General features: G+C 39.6%; 1 protein-coding gene across 1 annotated transcript in view; it reads right to left on the minus strand.

Annotated features, from left to right (window-relative positions):
• The window catches only part of LOC101743793 (dynein beta chain, ciliary), a 51,555-nt gene that overhangs the window by 22,762 nt on the left and 4,532 nt on the right, over positions 1-24,261 (minus strand). The window contains exons 10-40 of the mRNA XM_062668493.1: positions 23,907-24,168; positions 23,423-23,571; positions 22,313-22,524; positions 21,156-21,441; positions 20,646-20,924; positions 20,429-20,564; positions 19,990-20,171; positions 19,710-19,868; positions 19,313-19,486; positions 19,090-19,235; positions 18,483-18,609; positions 18,116-18,145; positions 17,529-17,774; positions 17,145-17,369; positions 16,680-17,048; positions 16,195-16,607; positions 15,405-15,540; positions 15,189-15,323; positions 14,981-15,111; positions 14,577-14,910; positions 13,405-14,117; positions 12,893-13,194; positions 11,721-11,875; positions 10,666-10,802; positions 9,767-10,233; positions 9,202-9,317; positions 8,615-8,776; positions 7,895-8,094; positions 6,803-6,959; positions 5,848-6,036; positions 483-722 (exon numbers count right to left, since the gene is read on the minus strand). Coding sequence (XP_062524477.1) covers positions 483-722; positions 5,848-6,036; positions 6,803-6,959; positions 7,895-8,094; positions 8,615-8,776; positions 9,202-9,317; positions 9,767-10,233; positions 10,666-10,802; positions 11,721-11,875; positions 12,893-13,194; positions 13,405-14,117; positions 14,577-14,910; positions 14,981-15,111; positions 15,189-15,323; positions 15,405-15,540; positions 16,195-16,607; positions 16,680-17,048; positions 17,145-17,369; positions 17,529-17,774; positions 18,116-18,145; positions 18,483-18,609; positions 19,090-19,235; positions 19,313-19,486; positions 19,710-19,868; positions 19,990-20,171; positions 20,429-20,564; positions 20,646-20,924; positions 21,156-21,441; positions 22,313-22,524; positions 23,423-23,571; positions 23,907-24,168 — 6,969 coding nt within the window. The remainder of the gene's footprint in view (positions 1-482; positions 723-5,847; positions 6,037-6,802; positions 6,960-7,894; positions 8,095-8,614; positions 8,777-9,201; positions 9,318-9,766; positions 10,234-10,665; positions 10,803-11,720; positions 11,876-12,892; positions 13,195-13,404; positions 14,118-14,576; positions 14,911-14,980; positions 15,112-15,188; positions 15,324-15,404; positions 15,541-16,194; positions 16,608-16,679; positions 17,049-17,144; positions 17,370-17,528; positions 17,775-18,115; positions 18,146-18,482; positions 18,610-19,089; positions 19,236-19,312; positions 19,487-19,709; positions 19,869-19,989; positions 20,172-20,428; positions 20,565-20,645; positions 20,925-21,155; positions 21,442-22,312; positions 22,525-23,422; positions 23,572-23,906; positions 24,169-24,261) is intronic.

Here is a 24,261-nt window from a genome sequence, read left to right on the forward strand (position 1 = left end):
GTTTTATTTGGTATTAGCATCACTTGTTCATTGTTTTTAATTGAACTTCAATAAAGTTTCCTCCATTAAAATAGCTGAAAAAGTTTTTTTTGTTATGATATAATTTATTTATTTATTTTTTATTTATTTATTTATAACTTTATATACTAGACAGTATAAAGGCGGACTTAATGCCATAGGCATTCTCTGACATTATTTCCAATTTTTTTAACTTTAAATGGTTCTCCTATGAAGTTGCAAAAATGTTGCTTAAAGTAAATAGCCTTTCACCCCTACATATTATTATTATTAGATAATATTAACTTTGTATTCTATATCTTAATATCAGCTGAATTTTGAATACAATACATTTAGGATATAATAGCTAGAAGTAAGGTAGCTCGCACATCTTCTCTAAATAGTACACAAACCCTCTGACTTGTGAAAGAAAGTTTTTACACAAATTCAATACGTACTCGCCAATTTAATACGAAATGTCTTACCGGCAAAGAATGCAATTCCTCCAAGAACCTCATAGCCACTGACACCAACGCCTCTTGAGGCCACTCGTGAAACCAATTAATCGAGGTACAATTAATCAAGGCTGGGAATTTTCTAGAACGCACTCGCAACGTCGAACCGACTGGCGAAAAGCATAACACTACTTTGAGCTGCTTCCTAACTCTGTCGATGAAGAACTTCCAGCAGATTTCTCTGGTATCAGGCAAGCCGGCTCCTTTTACCTTAAAGGCATTTTTAAGTACATGTGACCTGGATGCATTTATCTGACTTGGTGGTGCAGTATTTAGCGACTATGACTGCTGGGCCGAGGGTCGTAGGTTCGATTCCCGCATAACAGGTATGTTTGCTCTTTGTCTGGGTTTTTAATATCCATATATGTATTTAAACGCATATAAGTATGTACATATATATATCAGTATCTGGCGTCCGTAGTACGGGAAATCCTAGTTAGAGACCAGTTAACTGTGTGATATATTTCCGATTAATATTTATATACAGTCAAAATCTGTTATAACGACATCGAAGGGACTGCTCATATTCAGTCGTAAAAACCGATAGTCGTAACAACCGGTGATGTTTAATGTGTATCGTGCAAGTACAAACAAATCGACAGGGAATTATTGGAAAACTATATTTACATAATACGCGATTTTTCTTCAATATTAATTTGATTTCTTTTTCTTTGCGAGATTTTGAAAGTTTCACGAATAACTCCACAAAGTTTTGGTGCGTCTTGTGTATAGATAAGTAACAAACTAACTGAAGAGATATGAAGAAGTGGGCTTTGACTACCGCATGCACGTGTTTTGTTTCTAAGAATTAGAAAAGACCCTACACTAAACTAAATCCTATTGTTTTCTTTCCTGATTTTAAAAGCCATTGAAGACAAATGTGGTTTTTTTTTTTTTTTTTTTTTTATTGCCTTTGTAGGCAGACGGGCATACAGCCCACCTGATGGTGAGTGGTTACCGTCGCCCATGGACTTCAGCAATGCCAGGGGCAGAGCCAAGCTGCTGCCTACCGCTTAATACTCTCCACAAGCCTCGTTTGAAGAAGGACATGTCATAGCGCTCGGGAAACACCGTGGAGGGGAGCTCATTCCATAGCCGGATGGTACGTGGCAAAAAAGATCTCTGGAAACGCACTGTGGATGACCGCAGTGGCTCCAGGTAGTATGGATGAGCTCTACTCCGGTGGCGGGCGGTGCGATGGTAAAAACGAGATGCTGGTATCATCTCGAACAATTCCTCAGAGCACTCCCCATGGAACATACGGTATAAAATACAGAGGGAACCGAAGTCCCTCCGCAGACCCAGAGGCTCCAAACGATCCGAGAGAATGGGATTATCGACAATCCGAACGGCCCTCCTCTGTATGGAGTCAAATGGAAGAAGCTGGTATTTGGGAGCCCCGGCCCAGAGATGGGAGCAGTACTCCACGCGAGGCCGGACTTGTGCTTTGTAAAGCAAAAGTCTTTGTCCAGGCGTGAAGTACCGCTTCGCTCTGTTGAGGACTCCCAGCATTTTGGACGCCAACTTGGCTTTACCTTCCAAATGACTCCAAAACTGGACATCGCTCGAAACGTCGACCCCAAGTATCCCGATACTCTCAGAAGGTTGCAGGGATACTCCTTGGAATTGCGGCGCCATGACAAAGGGGTCCTTCTTCGCAGTGAACGCGCAAACTTGTGTCTTTATCGGGTTGAATTGAACCAGGTTCCATTCACCCCATTCGGAGACTCGCCCCAGAGAGTTCTCCACTTCAGACACAAGTTTTGATCGTCTCTCTTGCACCACGCTCCGAGAGAGACTCTGATGGCCGATATATCGCGCATCCCCCGTGCTATCATCTGCATAGCAATGCATGCCATCAATAGACAGCATGTCATTGATATACAGGATGAAAAGCGTGGGGGAGAGCACCGAACCTTGTGGAACGCCAGCGTTAATGGTCATGGTATCAGAACAGTCACCGTCTACAACGACCGTGATGCTCCGCCCATCCAAAAAGCTAGCGATCCACTTGCAGAGACCCTCGGGGATTCCGTAAGATGGTAACTTCGATAGAAGTGCCCTATGCCAGACCCTGTCGAAGGCCTTCGCGATATCAAGGCTCACAGCAAGAGCCTCGCCCTTGCTCTCCAAGGCTTCAGCGCACCTGTGAGTAAGGTATACAAGAAGATCGCCAGCTGAGCGACCGTGACGGAAACCGTACTGTCGGTCACTGATCAGCTGGCGATCTTCAAGATACTTCAGGAGTTGTGTATTTATAATTCGCTCCATCACCTTGGAAAGCAAGGAAGTTATCGCGATAGGCCTGTAGCTCGATGGGTCCGACCGGTCACCCTTCTTGGGGATAGGGTGGACGTGGGCGGTCTTCCATGAAGACGGAACCCTGTTAGTGCAATAAGAGAGGCGATACAAACGCGTTAGCGCAGGTGTCAGCTCAGGGGCGCACGTTTTCAAAACCACTGCGGGGATGCCGTCTGGCCCACTCGACTTATGGACGTCCAGGAGTCGGAGCTCCCGCCTGACTGCACACTGTGTGAAGCAGATATCCGGCAGGGAGCTATCACACCGGGGGATGTTCGGTGGTGTGGCACCCCCGTCGTCCATAGTCGAGTTCGAGGCGAAGAGTTTGACCAGAAGGTCAGCCTTCTCTTTCGCGCTGTGGGCCAGATTGTCATCGGACTTGCGCAGTGGTGGGAGACCAAACCTGCAAAAGTTTCCTTCTGCAGCTTTGGCGAGCGACCAAAAAGCACGGCTCCCGGAAGGATAGCTCTTCAATCGCTCGCCAATTCTAGCAACGTGCTCCGACTTCGCCTTGGCAATTACCTTCTTGTAGGACCTGGAAGCGGCGTTATATTTCCGCCTTTCCCCTGAGATGTTAGGATCCCGACGTCTCCTGGCATTATCCCATGCCACGTATGCGGACCGCTTGAGGCGTGCAGCATCCCTGCTGGCATTGTTATACCAGGGTCTGCTGCGACCCCCAACGGGCACTTCAGAGGAGGGAATAAACAATTCCATCCCCTGGAGCACCACGTCTTTAAGACGGTCCGCACAGACGTCAGGATCAGCAGAGGAAAAGCAGAACCGCCCCCATGGGTAGGATGCGTAAAATTCACGCAATCCATCCCAATCTGCTGACATATACCGCCAAACTCTTCGATACCCGGTCGTCGTTCGACGATCAGGACGAGAGAGTGGTACGGCAGCACGAATAAGGCAGTGATCAGACGATCCAAGCGGAGCGTCGACCACCACACTGTATCCGGCCGGATCTGTGGTCAGTAGAAGGTCCAACAAAGAAGGCTCGTGCCCCTCGATATCTGGGACACGGGTGGGCTGTGTCACCAGCTGGGAGAAGCCGTAGGCCAAGGCGAAATCTAGGCAGTCCGACCCTGGAGGCCAGTGGTTCTGGACCCCAACCACTCTTGGTGGTGAGCGTTAAAGTCTCCAAGAACCACCACCTCCGCAGATGGGTACTGCTCAAGCACGCGGTTAGTCCCCTCTTGCACATGCTCAAACAGAGCTGAACTTGCATCACTGCTGTGGGACCTGTACAGGCACGCGTAGATTCGGCTACGGCCCCCGTGATCTACGCGCAGCCACAAGAGGGACAGGTCCCGTTGTTCGAGGCCCCGAAGACGGCGACAACAGACATCAGCCCGGACGAATACGCACACCCCGGCTTTACGCAGGAAGTTGTGCTCCAATACGTAGCCGGGGTACTCAAGGTATGAGGTATCATCCGGAGCAGATATCTGCGTCTCCGTTAAAAAAAGCAGGGCAGGCTGCGCCGTCTCAAGGTGGTGGTGTACGGCGTCAAGGTTGCTATGTAGGCCCCTGACATTGCTGAAATCCACATTAAATGTGGAATGGGGAACCGCCTGTGAAACCCTTTTCTTTTTTTTTGTCGACTTCATAGTTGTTCAATTTTCGGAGAGTAGGATTAGGAGAGGTAGGATGTTGGAGGTGAGATCGAGGCAACACCTGAATGAAGCGCGAAACATAGTACGTGCTCGACCACGGATTGCGTGAGAGACCGACGCAGGGCATGGAAGGGCCCCCAGTCCACTCTGAATGCGATCGCCGGGATCCACTCCGGTCTCCGACTCCGGCACGACGACCGCACGACAGGATTTTACACCGGTTGGCGGGACAGCTTCCCGGGGTGGAGTTTAGTAGAGACACCCGGGTTCAGGTCCCCTACTGACCGGCGGGCGGCAGCGGGTACCGTTTCACTGGGTCTCCCTATACCCCCGTCAAACAATCACGCCCCGTGAGTTTGCACGCACGTCTGCTCCGCAAGTTCCAGGCGTCACCAAGACTCACCCCCAACAAGGAAGGGGAAAGGGAAGGGATAGAACTGGCTCTCCAACCCACACGCCGGAACATAGCTAGGCTATTTGGCGGCGGACTCTAGTTGGAGGGTGGTCGCCAGCCAGTCGGACTAGGTCCTACCACCGGTTATGTTTTCGGCTCCCGTTCAGCACCACCCGGGGGTCACTTGTAGGGAATCGCGGGTTAAACCTACGGAAGCGGGAAGCACCGACCCCCTGCGGGAAGCACCGACCCCCCAAGGATACCTATTCAAATTGTTTACAATACAGCTTAGCCGGTCGTACTAACAGATCTAATTCTCCGAAATATTAGTTAAATGTGGTCGTTTTATGAGGTATGTCGTTATTACCAATGTCGTAGAAAGCAATATTTTTAATAAGGCGGTCATATGGCATTCAGCCGGGACCTTGGTTCTTGGTTATTATAACCGGCATGTTGTATTAAACGATGTCGCAGTAAATGGTTTTGACTGTATTACACTTCATGTAACATTTACATTAGCAGTCTAAGGCATTCTCAACTAGTTAACCAAAGCTAGTGCAGAGTAAATAATGGTAGATGCTTTGAAATATCAATTAAAAAATGTTATGGTAAAAATTTTTTTGGTGCTATTCAGTACAGAGATTCATAAAATTTGATAATCCACTTTCACTCCCATTTTTTGGCTGCCACTTGCTGATTGACGATTCACTAATCTCACATCTCTATTCCGAAATCTCTTCTGCTCCAAAAATTATTTGATTTTCCTTACGTTTCATAGGCAAACTAAATAAATATTTACAATTTAATTATACTATATTGTAGGTACATTAAGATTTTGCCTGTACCCTTGTATACCTTTGAAAAAAAAAACTATCAACTCGATTGTATGTGTTCGTATCGTCGTCTTAAATCCTAATTAGTAGGCAGCGGCTTGGCTCTGCCCCTGTCATTTGATGACGTCAATGAGCATTCTCTATCACGTCTGTCTACAAGGTCAATAAAAAAAACAAAAACTTACCTCATTTCTGACACCAGCTATAATATTCTCAATTTCATCGTCAGGGAATAAGTCGGCGATCTCACCAGAGGCCAACAGATCGTTGATCAGCACCAAGAATTGCTCGTTGGCGACCTGAGCGTCTGTCATCAGGAACATTATGCCAACGTTCTTGAGACCCGTCTTTATGTACAACCCCGATAATTCGTGCTGTACGTAAACAAAAAACTCAATCAAATATAATTATTATTCTATTCTCATGATGGACGCCATAGCACTAATAGCAAATTTGGTTCGGAGAGTCCTATGAACACAAGTATTCATAATATCGCAAAAGAAAAGCCTAGTCTATTGTAAACAAATAATTGGGCTTAACTAATAAGCATTACTTCACTGATACATTTTGACGTGATAACGTCTTATAAATCCACGAACACCGGCTCCACGCACGAAAAAGTGTCACGTTCCGCCTGAGCGTGCAAGCGAGAGCGCAGAACAAGCGATAGAGAGGTACAACCCAAACGTTGGCTTGTGACACATTTATCTCTGTTCTCGCGTAACGTCAGAGCTAGCAGTTTGAATAGTTCTACTACTGACGTTATCACGTAAAACTATCGTCCGTAAACGCGACTCTACAGACAGCTAATTATTATTTTTCTATACAATAGTAGCCCAATTGAATTATAATGATGATGTTCTTTTTTAGTCGATTATACCACAAATTGCATAAAAATCTCGGAAGAAATACAAGTATGCCGTTAATATAAATCACTTTGCTTAAATCGGTCTATACGACAAATGCAAATTTGGCTCAAAGCAACGAAATAGTTTAAGACATGTCGAGGAAATTCACTAAAATTCATAATAAAAAAATAGCCATATTATGGTAGTAACACGAAAACACCAAACCTATTTAGACTTTGGTAATTACAGAGAAAATTATAGGTACTATTGTAAATTATGATATTAATTTCACCTTAAGGTCACTAACGCCATAGCCTTTCTTCAGTTGGATTTGTGAAACCTCCAGGCTGGATATGAACGCTGCGAGTCGCGATAAGGACTGCTTACCGGATCCTCCAACTCCAACCAATAACGCGCTTCCTCTGGGACTTTCGAGGATACGACTTATTCTACAAAAACATGTACATAGTACGCAGATTTTAGCTCATCGATATTTGTTTTTTGCATTCTATAACGCGTTTTCAAATTTTTTACTGGTGGTAGGACGTTTTGTGAGTCCGCACGGGTAGGTACCACCATCCCGCCTATTTCTGCCGTGAAGTAGTAATGGGTTTCGGTTTGAAGGGCGGAGCAGCCGTTGTACTGTTAAAAGTGAGACCTTACAAGTCATGTCTCAAAGTGGGTGGCGCCATTTACGTTGTAGATGTCTATGGGCTCCGGTAAACTACTTAAGGTGGGTACACCAGGTGGGCTGTGAGCTCGTCCACCTATTTAAGTAATAAAAAAATAAAAATAAATTATACGATATGTTACAATGTGTGGACACTTTTTACATTGCAAAACTTATCTTGATATCAGCGTTATTCTATTCGTATACTATATATATATATAATGTATTATTTTATTCACCATAAAAGAAAGCTTAATCCAGTAAAACTATAGCACAAACTGAGTTACTCTATAAAGAGAAACAACATTTAAAGCTTCACCTATTGCTTCACCAGTTCTTATGTGTCATATACGTATTTCAATATTCAAAAATGTTTTTAATGTTTCTTCTTCTAATGTTTCAATATTCAAAAATACCATTTATGTCACCTGTATAACTTATTACGTATATACTCTATCATTCAATGCTGTTATATTTTAAGGAGATTTCATCATCACTAGAATTCTATAATCATTTTAGACAATGATAGTAAAAGTCGGTTTGAAGGGCGGGGCAGCCGTTGTGACTATACTGAGACCTTAGAACTATATCTCAAGGTGTGTGGCGCATTTACGTTGTAGATGTCTATGGGCTCCAGTAACCACTTAACACCAGGTGGGCTGTGAGCTCGTCCACACATCTAGGCAATAAAAAAAAATAAAAAAAAAAGTTTACCTGCAAATATGCATCATGGCGTCTTCAAAGAGCACCAAATTCATAGCAGCAATGAGATCGTTGTAACTAGCCATGGCTTCTGTCAGTAGCTTGTTAAGTTGCTCCCAAGTAGCTATCGGCATATATTTAGGCTCTCCAATACCACCGGCAAAATGACAATAAATATTCGGTCTTTCGAAAACAACGCCTTCGTCGATGTCCTAAAACGTATGGTTGGAAAAATAGAATGTAATAGATTAACATAAGTATCTTTAAAACAAAAAAGTAAATCATTTTAATGGCGTTTTGCAAACGCTACCCAAGATACTAAATCGAGATTGAAAAGAAACGCAAAATTTAATTTTAAAAAAAAGCAATCGATTAATATTTTAATGATTTTGTGTACATTTGATATGCAACTGACACTCCTACACCAGTGCGAGGACGTCTCCTTAATCTTAGATTTCAAACTCTTGAAAAATGAGTAATCCATGTTTTAGCTCTTAGTTAAGACAGCTTTTAAATGGAGTAATATAGAGTAAGAGAGTGTTTAAGGCATAATAAGGGCTTAATTGCGCAAGTTGCAAAAGGCCTATGTCCAGTTTGTCCAGCAGTGGACAAGTGTGGGCTGATGATAATAATGACTCTTTTATACTAGAACAAGCAACTATTTACTAATGACTCTTCGATTGACATGGCCCTTAAATTAAAGAAGTCATCAAAGAATCATAAAAAGAATACCTCAAAATTCTTCTTGCAGATATCAACCTGCATTTTCAAGAAGGCATCAATGTCCTTCTCTTCTGTTAGTTTATCGCCATACACTCTGTGTGTTTCGTGCAGCCAGAGTCGAAGTAGATCAGACGGGTTCACCAAACACTCATTAGTACTAAACAAAAGACCCTAAAATCATAATATTTAAGCTCATTTCATCTATACATCGCATTCTTAACAAAGCACCTATGTTCTGTGGTCCTCATAAATACGAATTATGATATTCCGGCTTCATCGGGATACTCCCACTAAGCCTATGATCCGCAGATAGTATTTTGACCTAATTTTTCTACCTACTTTCCTCTACACTTTTTCCTAATTGGTAACTCAACATCTTGTAGTGGAGCATATTGTAAGGCCACACGACTTGATTTCGCCATTCTACTTAATGTGAACCAATCATGCATTCCGATCTAAAGACCGATATTAATACTAATGAGATTTCAAAGCTATATCTCAATGTGGGCAGATAAATTCACCATGTCTATGAGCACTGAAAACCTTCTAAAAGAAAAGAGCGTGTAAACTGGGCTGATCTAAGAAAAAAGATTTACCTGGAAAACATTGGATAAATCCCTCAGATTGAATATGTAGTGAAATTTGATTGCTGTCGGTAGAAATACTTGAGACACCTTACTGTGTAATGCCACAGTAGCTCTGACTACGTTCGCTAAAAATCAATAGATTACTAAATACAATGCTATTACAAAACGTTCCGAATCACACTGATTGCTAATTACGCAGTCCCACGTTGGGCGCCAATATCATTTTTAAGCTATGTCATTATTAATCATGATTAAACGGTAGTGAGTAATTTTCTTTAAACATACCTAAGATAAATTAAAATGAGGAAAAAATCTCAACTAAAACATAAACACTTAATCTTTATTAAATAAAACAAAGGCTTCATTTTTTCATTTACTAGTGGTAAGACGTCTTGTGAATCCGCATGGGTAGGTACCACCATCCTATGTATTTTTTTGCAGGTATATTGTGGAGGTTTATGGTCTTAGGTAACCACTTAACAGCAGGTAGGCTGTGAGCTCGTCCGCCCGTCTAAACAGCATATAAAAAAAAAATTCACGTCGACAAAAGCTGAAGGACAATTCCAACACTCACCTGACAATTTAGCAATGAGCGGACTGATCTTCAATTCCGGGTTAGTCAGGTGCTGAATCAAAATTGATTGGTATATATTATTGAGAGCGTCGCTGTTAGGGAAACTGATGGCAAACACGCAGAAGTGTCGCTGCAACCTCGGATTGATAGTGAAGCTACCAGAGGTCGGGTTCATGCAGGACACGTACTGCGTGTTGTGGATGTCCTTTAGCGTCAGCTTCGTTCTGTCGTACCAGTGGTTGTAGTCTAGGTGCTGGCGTATGATGGTGTGCGGCTGCACGGTCCCGTACGTGTCCACCTCGGGCATGTTCATGTCATCGATGAAGTATATCAAGGTCTTGTTCCCCGGGGGACCGTAGTTCCGACCGGCCTTCTTCTCCAATGGTTTCTCGAGAACTTTCTGAAGCATTTCGGAGCTCGTGTAGAAATTGAACGGCACTGATTGGATTGCGTAATTTTCTGAGAGGCTAAAACAACGGACAATAACCTTATATAAACATCTGATAAATATATATGTCAGAGACGGTCACTAGTTTGGTAGCTAAACGAAACGCAGCACGATTCCCGAGAGGTGGCAGCAAGATTGCGGTATCGTCGGAACTCAGCTAACTTCGTGCTACGACAGAGCCTAGACGATGGAGGCGCGTAGACGCCAACACACTTACCAACCAGACTTCTTGAAAAGCGGTGCCTCCATCCTAAGAACTGTCATTCGTTTTCTTTTGCTAATGCCAAGAGAAGATTTCTAAATTGTTCTAAGACAACAAACGTGATTGGTGTACTCTCTTAGTTCGACCACCCTATTCGCCCCTGTGATGTCTGACGAGGGTGTTCATAATTGTGGCTTCTCCGACACATACATATATTTAGTAGTACTGGTGTATATAATGTACGGTTACCTTTGCAACTTTTCGTTGACTAACACAGTCTTTCCGCATCCGGCACCACCGACCAACATAACCGGATGCTTGTTCTTCATGAGCAAATCCAAGAAGTATCTTATCCGTATCGTTTCTGCAGTCGGAACTAATACAGCCTGAAATAAACAAACCATGACCATGAACAGGTAACATTATTTTAGTTATAATATTTAACTAAATAATAGGAGGCATCAAATCACACGCGGTCATCTGGACCTAAATTAGAATTTTCCATACTATGGAAATCACAGATAGGCTACAGTTACAACTGAAATAGTTCTAGGTTCAAATTATTTTAAATCTATACATACACATCTTTGGAGCAACAGCTATGTATTCAAAATAGTTTAAGATAATCAAATTGGTCATAGAGTTAATTTAGTATTTCCCTCCGCTTTGGCTAGTCCGAGACATAAATAAAACCACTTTTACAGTTAAATTTCACGGTTTTCTGCTGTCGTTATATTATTTCCGACATTTTGAACACTTTACGGTTTTCGTGGTCGCGGAAGACTGAGGCGTTATTTCATTGAAATTATCCGCAAAAACGTAAAATGTTTTGTAGAAAAAGACATGGTAATTATCAAAATATTCAATTATTTTTTTTTGCCTTTGTATGCAGACGAGCATACGGCCCACCTGATGGTGAGTCCTTCGCCCATGGACTTCAGCAATGCCAGGGGCAGAGCCAAGCCGCTGCCTACCGTTTAATACTCTCCACAAGCCTCGTTTGAAGAAGGATATGTCATAGCGCTCGGGAAACACCGCGGAGGGGAGCTCATTCCATAGCCGGATGGTACGTGGCAAAAAAGACCTCTGGAAACGCACTGTGGATGACCGCAGTGGCTCCAGGTAGTATGGATGAACTCTACTCCGGTGGCGGCCGGTGCGATGGTAAAAATGAGATGCCGGTATCATCTCGAACAATTCCTCAGAGCACTCCCCACGGAACATACGGTAAATGTCGACAAACAACGAAAAAACTTCAAAGAAATTTTGAATTAAGAATAAATTTAAGTGCCGCATGAAATTACTTGTAAGGGCATATCTGTATCCAACTCGAACTTGGGTATCTTCTCCACCCAGGGCGTGAACTGTTTTGTTTCTGAGTCGATGTAGAAATCGAACACGGTACCGCCGGCTGGGAACTTTACAGTCTTGAATTCGTTCACCCACCATTTTGTAAATTCTAAAAAAAAAATACTCAACGTCACATTGTAAATAATTGTTATCTTTCAATCAGTTTATCAAATATTTGCTTATTGTGGGTTTTTTTTGCTTCGATGCGTGGACGAGCTCACGGCCCACCTAGTGATAAGTGTTTACCGGAGCCCTTAGACATCTACAACGTAAATACCGCCACCCACCTTAAGACATGAGTTCTAAGACTCAGTTTTTACAGTACAACGGCTGCCCCACCGTTCAAACCGAAACGCATTACTGCTTCACGACAGAAATAAACAGGGTGGTGGTACATACCCGTGCGGACTCACAAGAGGTCCTACCATCAGTACAATAAATAATAGTATACAGTAAATGATAAAATAATTAAGATTATTGTTAATTTCGACAATATTGTAAAACCCAGACACATTTACATAAGAATAGACCTTATATGAGAAAGAGCTTTAAAGTTATCGTGTTTTTTATTATTGCTTAAATGGGTGGACGAGCTCATAGCCCACCCGGTTTTAAGTGGTTACTGGAGCCCATAGCCCATATAAAACGTAAATGCGCCACCCACCTTGAGATATGAGTTCTAAGGTCTCAGTATAGTTATAATTCGCGCCAATAAAGAAACGAATCTAAAATGGAGGCCGCGATCATGCGCTCTCACTCTAAACTATTGCTGTCTTTAGTCGCACACGGCCCGTACTGCATGCAAAAAAATAACGGTTCTGACTTTGTTGTTGAGTCCGAGTTTTTTCACTTTCGAGTTGTGCGACTTAGATGACTGGCAGCAAAAGTGTCTACTCAATGTTGCATCCCAGATGAGACACTCCCCCCCCCCACCCTGCCAGGGCATAAAGTAAAGTACATTATCATTTGTTTTTTTATATTTTTTACAATAAACAACTTTTTTTCTATCTTTCTTTTTATTTGTTGACCCTACCATCTGTCAGTGCAGGTACATAGACGCCATTTTCGATTCGTTTCTTTATTGGCGCGGCTTATCCATATAGCCGTGTACGAACTAAGCTCTCACCAACTCTATAATCGATGTTCGTATCCTGGAACATGGCAGAACCGAATGCCCAAACGCAAGCGAAAACGAAAAATATATCGTGCCACTCCTTAGGGCACTCCGCGGGCGTGTTCTCGTGCACCAGCAAGCAGTTCAACAAATGACAAAGCATTTGCACGTGCGCCATGTCCGCTATGGGCGTTATCTTCTTGAAACGATTCCGAACCGTCTCCAAGCACGGAGGTATGTACTTGTCGAATAGGATTACTAGATTCGATTTTTCGGCTGGAATCTTTCGAGTTTCAACCCAGCTCGTTACGTATCTGTCGCAAAAATCAATAAATGAATGCCAAACGCAATTCAAATCTGATATATATGTACATAAATAAATAAATATCATTTACAGCTTTGTTTAGAAGGTCTAAGATGTCTATTGTATTTAGTTCAAAATAGAATAATCCAATCATGTGATGAGAAGTAATTTGTTAAAATAATTTAATCAAATCAATCATTTAATAAAAACTAATGCTTACGGATTCCATCCTAAATCTTGTGGATTAATATACAGGATGCCAGCTCTCGACACTGTTGCCGGGGTAGCTGTACGAAGATTTGATATTTCAAACATCAATCTCATGGTAGGCGTTAGAGCAATCCTTTCGTTGCTAGCTAGAGTGAGAATTTTATTGTCATCCATAACAGTATTTAAAGATTCAATCCACATAGGATCTATATCTCCGTCTAAAATAATCCACTTCGGATTCTCGCCGACAATGTTAGCTTGATCTCTCATTATAACTGAAAACAAGCCATCTTTCCACTCTCTGGTCGCCGGATTTATAATTCCGAACAACTCATCGTTTGTCACTGCTTTCGGATTCAAGTCATTAAACAATGGTTTCTTTTTCAAGTTTTGATAAGTTTTAAACAAAGTTTTCCAGACTTGCGTTTTACCAGTACCAGCATTTCCAACTATGAATACCGAATGGCGGACCTCTAGTAATTCTTCTAACTGTACAACCTTCAGTATGAAATTATCTTCGGGCTGTAACGTGAGATCCATGGCTGCTTGCTTGACAGTTCTTTCGAATTCTAAATCACGTTTACGAGGCACTTCAAGGGCGGGAAATAGATCTCCAATCAGTCCCATAAAAACTGGCATGTCGTCAGTGATTATTTTCGGTATATTGAAATCGCGAAGTGTCCTCATCAATACTTCTTCCTCCGGTCTGCCCGGATCCCCTCGCTAAAATTCATATTCTATTAATAAGTCATGAGTCACTAAACTTAATAGAATACTTTTTATTGAACACCACACAAAACAAATTTATTTATATATTATGGTATCTAACAACGCACAAAATGTTATCAAGGTACTCTGTTGGTAAACAGTTATTTTCCAGGTATATATATAAATAATACTAGCTGACCCGGCAGACCTCGTAGTGCCTCAATAAATAAATAAAAGGAATCCGTCCGACGAGGGCCACATCAAAGGGAAAACAAAATTGTTATTTTTATTTAATTCCGAGCATTTTCTTAATTATCTACCTTTTAAGCCTTCTCTGGACTTTACCAAAATTAGCCAAATCGGTCCAGCCGTTCTCGAGTTTTAGCGAGACTAACGAATAGGAATTCATTTTTATATATAAAGATTATACTGATATAAGTAATAATGTAGTTTTAATTTAGTAGGAAACCATACCTTGAGTGACCCGGCTACTACCAACACAGACTTTATAGCCCTTAAACCCCAATCATAGTGATCTTGTTTCGAAAGAAGTTCTTTGCACAAAGTATAAAGTGTTATGAATTTTCTGGCCAAAATTTTTGCCTCTTGGAAGCCTTCGGCGACTAACATGATCTCACAAATCAATTCGAAATCTGGTACGACCATGGCGCATGGTCTGAATAGCGCTTTGAGGTTCTCCGGAAGCTCTGTTCTACCGGCATAACCGGGGTTCATCGTTATAAATATCCCGACAGTTGGCACCAAACTAATAATTTCGCCCATGAAATTAAATTTTTCCTTTTTGTCTCTGGAAATAGAGCATAGCATTAAGTTTACGTTTTAGAGATTGTGGTGTAAAATTAAGTATCAAAGCATACCTTATAGCGTCTTGTACAGATTTAACTTGAACCGCCACCACGGATAATACTTCTACGGAAATTCTGTTGAATTCATCAAAACAACCCCAAGCACCAGATTGCGCCAGACCTTTGTAGATATTCCCGCAAGACTGGAAATTAAAACACAATTTAAAATATCTTTGAGAAATTAAGAGATTCAAAAATATCTTTGGCTTCATGTTCTTACCTGATAGTCCATTTGTTCAGAACAATTGAAGACGTACACCATGATTCCCAAAGCCCTTCCCAGATCTTTGGTAGTCTCTGTTTTTCCCGTGCCAGCAGGCCCAGCAGGACCACCTCCCATTATTAGATGCAAGGACTAAAACATTATAGAATAGTAAATTCATCGACAGTACCATTTAATGCTGCGATGTGATCATGATGATGTGATTTAAGTCACCTGCGTCAGAGTGATATAGCAGCGGTCGGTGAGAGGCGTGATCACCAATCGAGGAGTGTTGCCCAAGTACTCGTAGCTGTATTGAAATTGAGCGTCGCAAATGTTCGCGAAACAGTGTACTTCAGTTTCGTCCCACCTAAAAACAAAGCCTAAATAAATCAAAGTCTTTTCATTCTCAAATGATTTGTTGTAAGCTAAGTTCAAATTTTATCTTTTTTAATCTCAGGATTTATAACAAAACTCTCTCCTATTTTAATACACATACGAGATAGTAACAAGTATATTTCCAAATACTAATCAGTTCTCAATACAAATTATGTAAACAGTACGAAAAGGTCATCCATGTATTTGTAAGCCCGTTCAAATAAATATCCAGTCTATTTCTGCCCCGAAACTGTCATTATTTCCGGGTTGAAGGGTGAGGCATCGATTTTACTATATAATTGAAACTTCGACTTTAAGGTAGGCTGCATAAACAATATGAGACCTATAGGACCCAATAATCGCTTAAAACTAGGCGGGCCATTAACTCGTTAATTCATGAAAGCAATAAGAAATAAAAACTATGTTTTAGAATTCTAAACATAATAACACGAAAAAAACTTCGACCGGAAATCGAATCAAAACCCCATACCGCTGTCAAAACCGCTCACTACTCGACCAATGAGACAATCGAAATATTTAAGTGACTGATGAACTACATTAGTGAAAAGTTCAAACTAAATGTAAGTGCTTATGATAACCTTGGATGATTAAGTGCAGATGACGATTTAGTTGTGTTTCGTGAAACCTGTGTCTCAGTTGGGATTGCCATTGAAACGCTGATCCGGCTTCGACTTTCCCTTGTATCAACTTGCTTACAACGTCTCTTGAATGCACGTCTATTGTGCATATAGTCATAATTTTCTGTCGGTCCTGCTTGCTCAGCTCTCCGATCAGGAGCGAAATCAATGTACTTAATTGGTACAACTGTTTCTTGTAGTAATCTTTCAGTGCATTATCATATCCTTCCTCTAATCTAGCGAAAGCCATGTTAACTTCTGTGGTCCACCAGATTTGTGAACCGCACAAAGACACCTGAGCCATGAAATCAAACAGCCACTGCTCGCGAGGTTTCTCTTCGTAGGTCACGATCGCTTCACCGAAGTAATGGCGGATTGTCGATCTCATTATGTCTTGTAATCTGTTAAGCCATATTTCAACCTGAAACGTATCAATTTTATAGTTTCTTTTTCATTTAAAACTTCATTAAATTAATTAGTACTTGATACTTACGGGTCCGGTACAATCGCACGTACCATGAAACGGTACATATTCACCATCTTTAGCTATCATGCCTAAGGCTACTTTCTCATTGGGCTGATCAGTTTCGTTAAACTTCAATTTAGCAATCGAATCGAACAATTTAGTTAAGTGCCTTATAACAAGATCTGCCTGGTTACCATTAGACAGAATATCTAATAGATCCGCAGATGATACGAAATAAAATCTTGGAAACGCGAGTCGTTTAGTCTCCAAATATTCGGCCAAAGCCTTTTCGCAAATTACCAGATCCTTTTGTAACAAATCCAAAATTTCCACAAGTCCTTCTTTGTTCGTTCCTTTTACCACGTTCGGTGTCTTTGACATTTCTTGCGATAAAATCTACGGAACAAATGAACGAAACAATTATAAGTTGTCATTAACTAAAACTTGATGTTAATAAACTATTGTAATTACTTCGGCCAATACAAAACTTACTTTAAACTCGGCATCAATTCTATCAAATCTCGCAGAATCATCAGGCAGCTGTTTTCTTATGTCCTCAGAACTCATAAAAATACTCTCCAAATGAGTCCATGTTCTTTGAACTTCGAACCACACCGAGATCACTTGGTCAGCTATGGACAACTTTTGTTGCCAGCTCGATACTTCTTCCAAAAAATGCGCGATAAATTTTGATGTTATCAGATTTTGTAGTTGAACCTAGAAATTTAGACAACACCCATCTATTGATCAAATAATTAAAAGCGACTGTTGTATATCTATTACTAGTCATATCACACATTGGAATTTCTTAAAATCAATCATTTTTTTCATTTAAGATATTTGTGATAAGACTGTTTTTATTTTTCTTCAATTTACCTGATTCTCCTCTAAAGTCTCAATCAATTCTTCGCTTGCCCTTAACAGTACACACCCTGTTCTGGTATGAACTTCTTGTTCAAACTCCATCGCTTTCCAAGTACTATTTAGATCTTTCAGTGTTTTCTCCATAGACATTTCTTTGACTGCTTTATCTACTATATTTTTTACTTCCTCCTCGCACTCATGTAGATTCAAAGCTAACAGATCAGCTAACGTTGTGTTCATATCCATTATTATACGGACCTAAATATTATTTTTCATTAGGATATAAAATATTAAGAGGTATAAATTTTCGTTTCACATTTTGTACACATATCAGACTACGAGTTAAAACTATTAATTTTGTATATTTATCATTGGATGTGGTATTTTAATTTTCAGCATTATGCAAAGAGAACAGAAAATCAATCGTGAATTTGCAATCGAAACACACATGCGCAAAAGCCAATACCTAACACCATACAAATATATTTTTAAATAAATACAATTGATTTTATACCAATAACGTGATCTTCTATTTAATTACTTGAATACTTTATTTATATTATATACATTTCGCTTTTATCATAATACATTATACTTACGGTGAGCTCACGTGGCAATGCTGCTAAGCTCTGTGGATCAAACATATTTACATTCGCATAACACACATTCAACAAAAAAAACATTCGTTTTCATTCATTTAACAGCAAGACAACATCGATTGTATAATACAATTCTCAGGCTGTATAATAATTGTAAATAAATACATAGTGTATAAACACTCAAGCATGTAAAATGCACATATAATAGACCAAATAAAACATGCAAATTATTTAAATCAAAATTCAAACCCATTCCCGGATCCATTCAAATTTGAAAGTGCAATTTAAGGATTATATTTACAAATTTTGTTTATTTATTTACATTTCAATTTATAAAGCTAATTTTATGAAACACTTCTAATTTCACCTTCGTTGTACTCATCAACTGATCCCAATGCCTTTCTCTGATCGCTGGATTTTGTAGTTCACCTACTGCCCTCAGAGATGTCAACATGTTCTTTACTGTGGCTTCCAAATTCACGTATGTGTCCCAACTAAGAACGACGTTAAGTAATGTGTAATTAAAACAATTGAGTGAAGTAAAAATAAAAAAGATGTGTGTTGTCGTGGGACACCGAATAGGAACGAAGTTCCTTATTACAAAGATATTAATTTTAAGTTCTAATCGAAGTATAAAGAAAATAAAACTGGAGGTTTCGCAACAACCCACGGTCATTTGGTAACCTGCGAACTTATTGTGGTACACTTCATTCACGGTTGTTTGCATAAGAGTTAGTGTATTGCGCAAACGAACGCTCTGAGATTGTGGTCAATGAATGATAAAAAAATGGCATTTTTTGTACGTTATTACAAAGCTAAGTCGTACACTGTGTGCATTACTAATTTGTACGCTATTACAAAGTTAAGTCATACACTGTGTGTATTACTAATAAAAATCTTACGTTACGGACATTTTTTTCCGGTTATGGTTATGGAACTTCGTTTCAAAAATAAATTCGCTGTCCAAAACTTACCTTCTCATTTCTTTGTCAAGCAAACGTATTTCCTTTGCAAATTTCTTGCATTCAATATCCATATTCTCAACGTCTATCTTCCTCCAGGGCGTTGTTTTCCAATCTTCGATACTCGTTCTCACAATGTACACATAATCCCAGAGTTGCTGTTTAGACAAATTTCTATTAGCTTCAAAGTTCCAGTTAAAAAGTTTCCATTAATTAATATAGACATCTATATCACCTTAAGCATCCTCAATTCCTTTCTGCATTGCTTCAACAACTTAAATTCGGGAACGTTCACTTCGAACAGAGACCCAGATTCCTGGATGCTTCTCATTTCTTCTTCCAAATTCAAAATCTCGTAATCCACTCTCGCCATTACTTCGTAAGGATTTTCGCATTCATATTTGAAAAACTAAAAAAATATTTCTAGTACTTTTTTTAAATTTATTATCGTAAATAGTGGACACGAAAATCTTAACTATACGTAATCCAACAAACAATAATTTTAATTCATTGCCTTACACATAAATAGCCTAGTAGTCTTCAATAGCAAGGATCTTGTAGACGCCTGCCCAGACATGATTGGAAGACTCCAGAGACGCCACTAAAACTCAGATGGCTTACTTTGTTCTTACCTCATATCGTTTAAATACTTCACGATAGTAAGTGATGTGCGAGTCGAATGTAGCTATCTTCTTTCTTATACCAGATACTTCAGCGGCTTGTAGAGGAGCAACTTGTTGCTTCACTGTTAAAGCCAACTTCTTCGTTGCCTGCCATTGCTCTGGTAATTCCTTTGGATATGTCCAAGAAAATAGTACAACAAACATAATACACACAGATAGTACAGTTCGTATATCCTCAGAGAATAAAGTTCGTCTCTAAAGATAGATTTAGAGATATTTTTCAAAGTACCTGTAATAGTACATTGACTTCCTCAGGTATGTCCATGTCATAGAACTTGAGGAGTTCGATAGTTTCCGTTAGCGGTTGAAACATATCATCAGTTGTAACGGCACGGTCTTTGACATTCATTAGATATCCCATCACGTTTACAAGAGCTTCGTAATCACCTTCGGACACCGGTTGCAGCAATCCTTTGGAGGAAGACACAAAATGGAAATTTAATGTGGCATTCCTACAAATCTAGACGATGCAGATAGAAGATTAAAAAATGATTTCCTATTCTTTTTACTTATTCTGAAACTTAAAATATAAACACTCATATGAGTACATTTTGATGTTGTCGATGATTATAACGATTATCTTTCATCACTAGTGCCAGGCAAGAAAATTTAAAATCATACTATTTTACAACAAAATTACCGAGAATATTTTCAATGAACGTGCGTACCTTCATCAGCCTGTCGGATGAAATTCCCGAGATCACTTAGACTGGAAATCACATTATTAACAAGATGCTCCTTATACATGTTACCCCATTTTCTAACCGTATTCAGTAGAGCTTGACGAAAAGGTCTAATGTCCACCTAAAACAGATTATTTCAATAAATTAATTTATGAACCCAAGCCACCTAGCAATCAAAATTCATGCGAGCCAGTTTCCCTACCTGAAACCAACTATTAAACACTTTGTAAGACTCCATTTCTTCAATGTCCATAAACAAATTCTCGTAATGATCAATTTGTTCTCTGAACGCTTCCATTTTGGGCACACACGGAATAGGTCCAACTACGTCTTTATCTTCAGATCCAATCTTATCAACTTCATCAACAGAGAGTATTCTACCGTACGTTAGAAATATTTCCATGATCGCATCTCGTTCTTCTAACCAAAGATACGAATAATTCTCGAAGGTTTTGCAAAAGTCGTTTGCGTCTTCAATTACCTGAGAAGGTAACAATTATACCACCGTAAATTATGAATTAATATTTGTTTATTCCCTAATATGTAGAACCTATTGGAATTAATAGTTGGACACCACTTTACCTGCTGCATGTATCAGAATAATACGTAGATCAATTCTAAGGTAACAACAGGCCTTTTGTCGTTATTATGAGTGAATTAATGAATGAAAACCCTGTAATAATTGGTTTAAAATGTTATTTTCAGCGATTACCTTTTCTATCCCATTCAAAATCTCCTCTTTCATATCATTAATATCGTCATTGTTCAGAATTTGCTGTTCGTACGATTCCTTTCGCTTGGGATCTATTCTTTCAATCAACGCTGACATATTTATGATATCGTCGATTATGCTTTTAATTAAGGCCATGAATCCTTTCTCATCATTTGGATCTAAGCTGGGCGCGAAAACCATATCTGGATCTAATAGTTCAAGTTGTGCTTCGAACAGTGGAGCTAATTTATTATTAGGATTCATATGCTCTGTGATATATCCCAAACTGAAAATTATAAAGGGTTTACTTGAAACATTTGACGAAGCCGAAAAGAGGACAATGTACTCATTAACTGTAACTAAAATGAAAACAATATTCATTTGCATAATTCACAATAATATATTTCTGGGCCAGCAACCTGCCTCAAAATCAATACCGAGCACATAACCCATCTGGCGCTAACTAGTCATAAACATCTATAGTGACCCAGAGACCTAACACACCAGCACAAGAATACCTCGTATAAAGAAGAACGTGGTATAAGGATTATGGAACACCTTGAAGTTCGTTCCAGAGCTGCATGGTTCATGGCAACAGGAGTGTCACCGGAATCGCATTCAAACGCTTTTTTTATTGCTTAGATGGTTGGGCGACCTCACAGCCCACCTGGTGTTAAGTGGTTACTGGAGCCCATAGACATCCACGACGTAAATGCGCCACCCACCTTGAGATATAAGTTCTAAGGTCACAGTATAGTTACAACGGCTGCCCCACCCTTCAAACCGAAACACATTAGTGCTTAACGGCAGAAATAGGCGGGGTGATGGTACCTACCCGCGCGGACTCGCAATAGATCCTACCACCAGTAATTACGCAAATTAAAATTTGCGGGTGTTATTTTTTATTTTTATTACACGATGTTATTCCTTTACCGTGGAAGTCAATCGAGAAAAATTTTTGAGTACGTATTTCATTATAAAAATTGGTACCCGCCTGAGATTCCAATACTGGTGCATCGCTCAACACGAATGCACCGAATTTCGATCTTCGATTATTGAATTAACTGTTTCGATTAGTGACATCCCTACTTAGTTTTTTTTTTTTTTTAAATCCAATTTGTTGGCTTAAATATTAACGTACTAGACGCACTACAAACCTGCAAGCGACACATTTAAACAATGCTTCTTCCATGAGAGCGTCGACAAAGGCGACGTAGTTCAACCACATTTCGCTTTCCTGACAACTTCGCATGTTGAAGAGCTCCATGTTCTCATTTAGCAGCTCGTTCATACGCCGCGCCGTATTCTGTATGTCGCTGTATCGTTTCTTTCTCTTGTCGAAACGATCTTCCAAATTCAACAACGTATCCTTAAGAACATTACCATTTTATTATTTACTAATCTATACTAATATTATAAAGAGGAAAGATTTGTTTGTTTGTTTGTTTCGAATAGGCTCCGAAACTACTGGACCGATTTGAAAAATTCTTTTTCCATTAGAAGCCGACATTGTCCCTGATGAACATAGGCTACTTTTTTTTAAAAAAACTTTATTTTATTTTATTTTTTTGGTTTCATGTGTGTTTTAATGTTTCCGAAGCGAAGCGAGGGCGGGTCGCTAGTTATTTATACTTTATAAATGCACAAAACAAAAGTTGTACACAGGCGGACTTAATTCCACGGGCATTCTCTTCCAGTCGACCATAGGGTGGTGCAGAGATAATGCATGGTAGGTGCATTAACAAAAGAATAACAAACAACAACAAAAAACAAAAAAGAACAAAATAAAAACAAAAATCTTCCTTAAAGTAACATCTCAGTATTATAGAATACACATAATGTTAAATGTAGGTACTTATATAGATTTCATATGACTTTGTATGCATAAATAAACATACTACAATTTAATATAACTGTGTATAAAATAATAAAATACATACATACACATAATTACACACAATATAATATACATGTAAAGTAATAATATATAAATACACATCAAAATACACAATTTAGTATTATAGTTAAGAATGGCTAAGAGTAAATAATAATAATCATAATAATTGAAAAATAAAATAAATTAGTTTGGAGATGATTCAAAAATTCATTCAAAATTTTAACATTAATTTAAAAAAAAAACATAGCGGTAGTCATTTCTTTTTTTTTACAAATTGAAATCAGTTCTATGTTCAATAAGCCGCAAATCCACCAGAAAACACTGAACAGAAACAAAAGTTCTGAACGTAGCACATAATTTTCAAACAAACCTTTTTCCCTTCTTTCCGTTCAAACAGCGGTTGCGTCGACCACTCGGTCATAATTGACTTCATCTCTTTCAAATTATCTTGTATCTTCGACATTCTCTGAAAGAGGCTTCCTACCAACGTATGCAGATCTTGTAAATAGCTCCACAAATCTGAAATAAAAATTATAACCGATATTTTTGTTTGGTATCAGGAGCATCCGATAACTTTTTTTTTTTTTTTTGTTGCTTAGATGGGTGGACGAGCTCACAGCCCACCTGGTGTTAAGTGGTTACTGGAGCCCATAGACATCCACAACGTAAATGCGCCACCCACCTTGAGATACAAGTTCTAAGGTCTCAAGTATAGTTACAACGGCTGCCCCACCTTTCAAACCGAAACGCATTACTGCTTCACGGTAGAAATAGGCAGGGTGGTGGTACCCACCCGCGCGGACTCACAAGAGGTCCTACCACCAGTAAAAAAGAATATCAGTTAAATATCTTACCTTTTGAGTTCCAATTGAGCTCGTTTTGAGCCATTTCGATCCTTTGATCAATCGCCTTAATTTCATCTTCGACCAAATCAAATTCAACTTTCTGACTATTCTTTCGTATCTGATTATACCAGTCTATTGTTATGCCGAGGTTAATGCGATATTTTCGGTACGTTTCCCTTTTGTCAAATAACTCTAAGCTTTCTTTTGGTAGCATGTCAGAGAAGTCCGGGTTGCTTCGGAGATGATCGACTTCTTTTAATATGTCTAAGAGCTGTAAACGTAAATGTTTTTTTGTTTATTTTATGACAAGCGCAAAGTTTTTCTATTGAGTTCTATTGGTCCATTTGATTTTTAAGCGAGTAAT

This window comes from Bombyx mori, chromosome 5 (assembly GCF_030269925.1).
Source record: "Bombyx mori chromosome 5, ASM3026992v2".
NCBI lineage: Eukaryota > Metazoa > Arthropoda > Insecta > Lepidoptera > Bombycidae > Bombyx > Bombyx mori.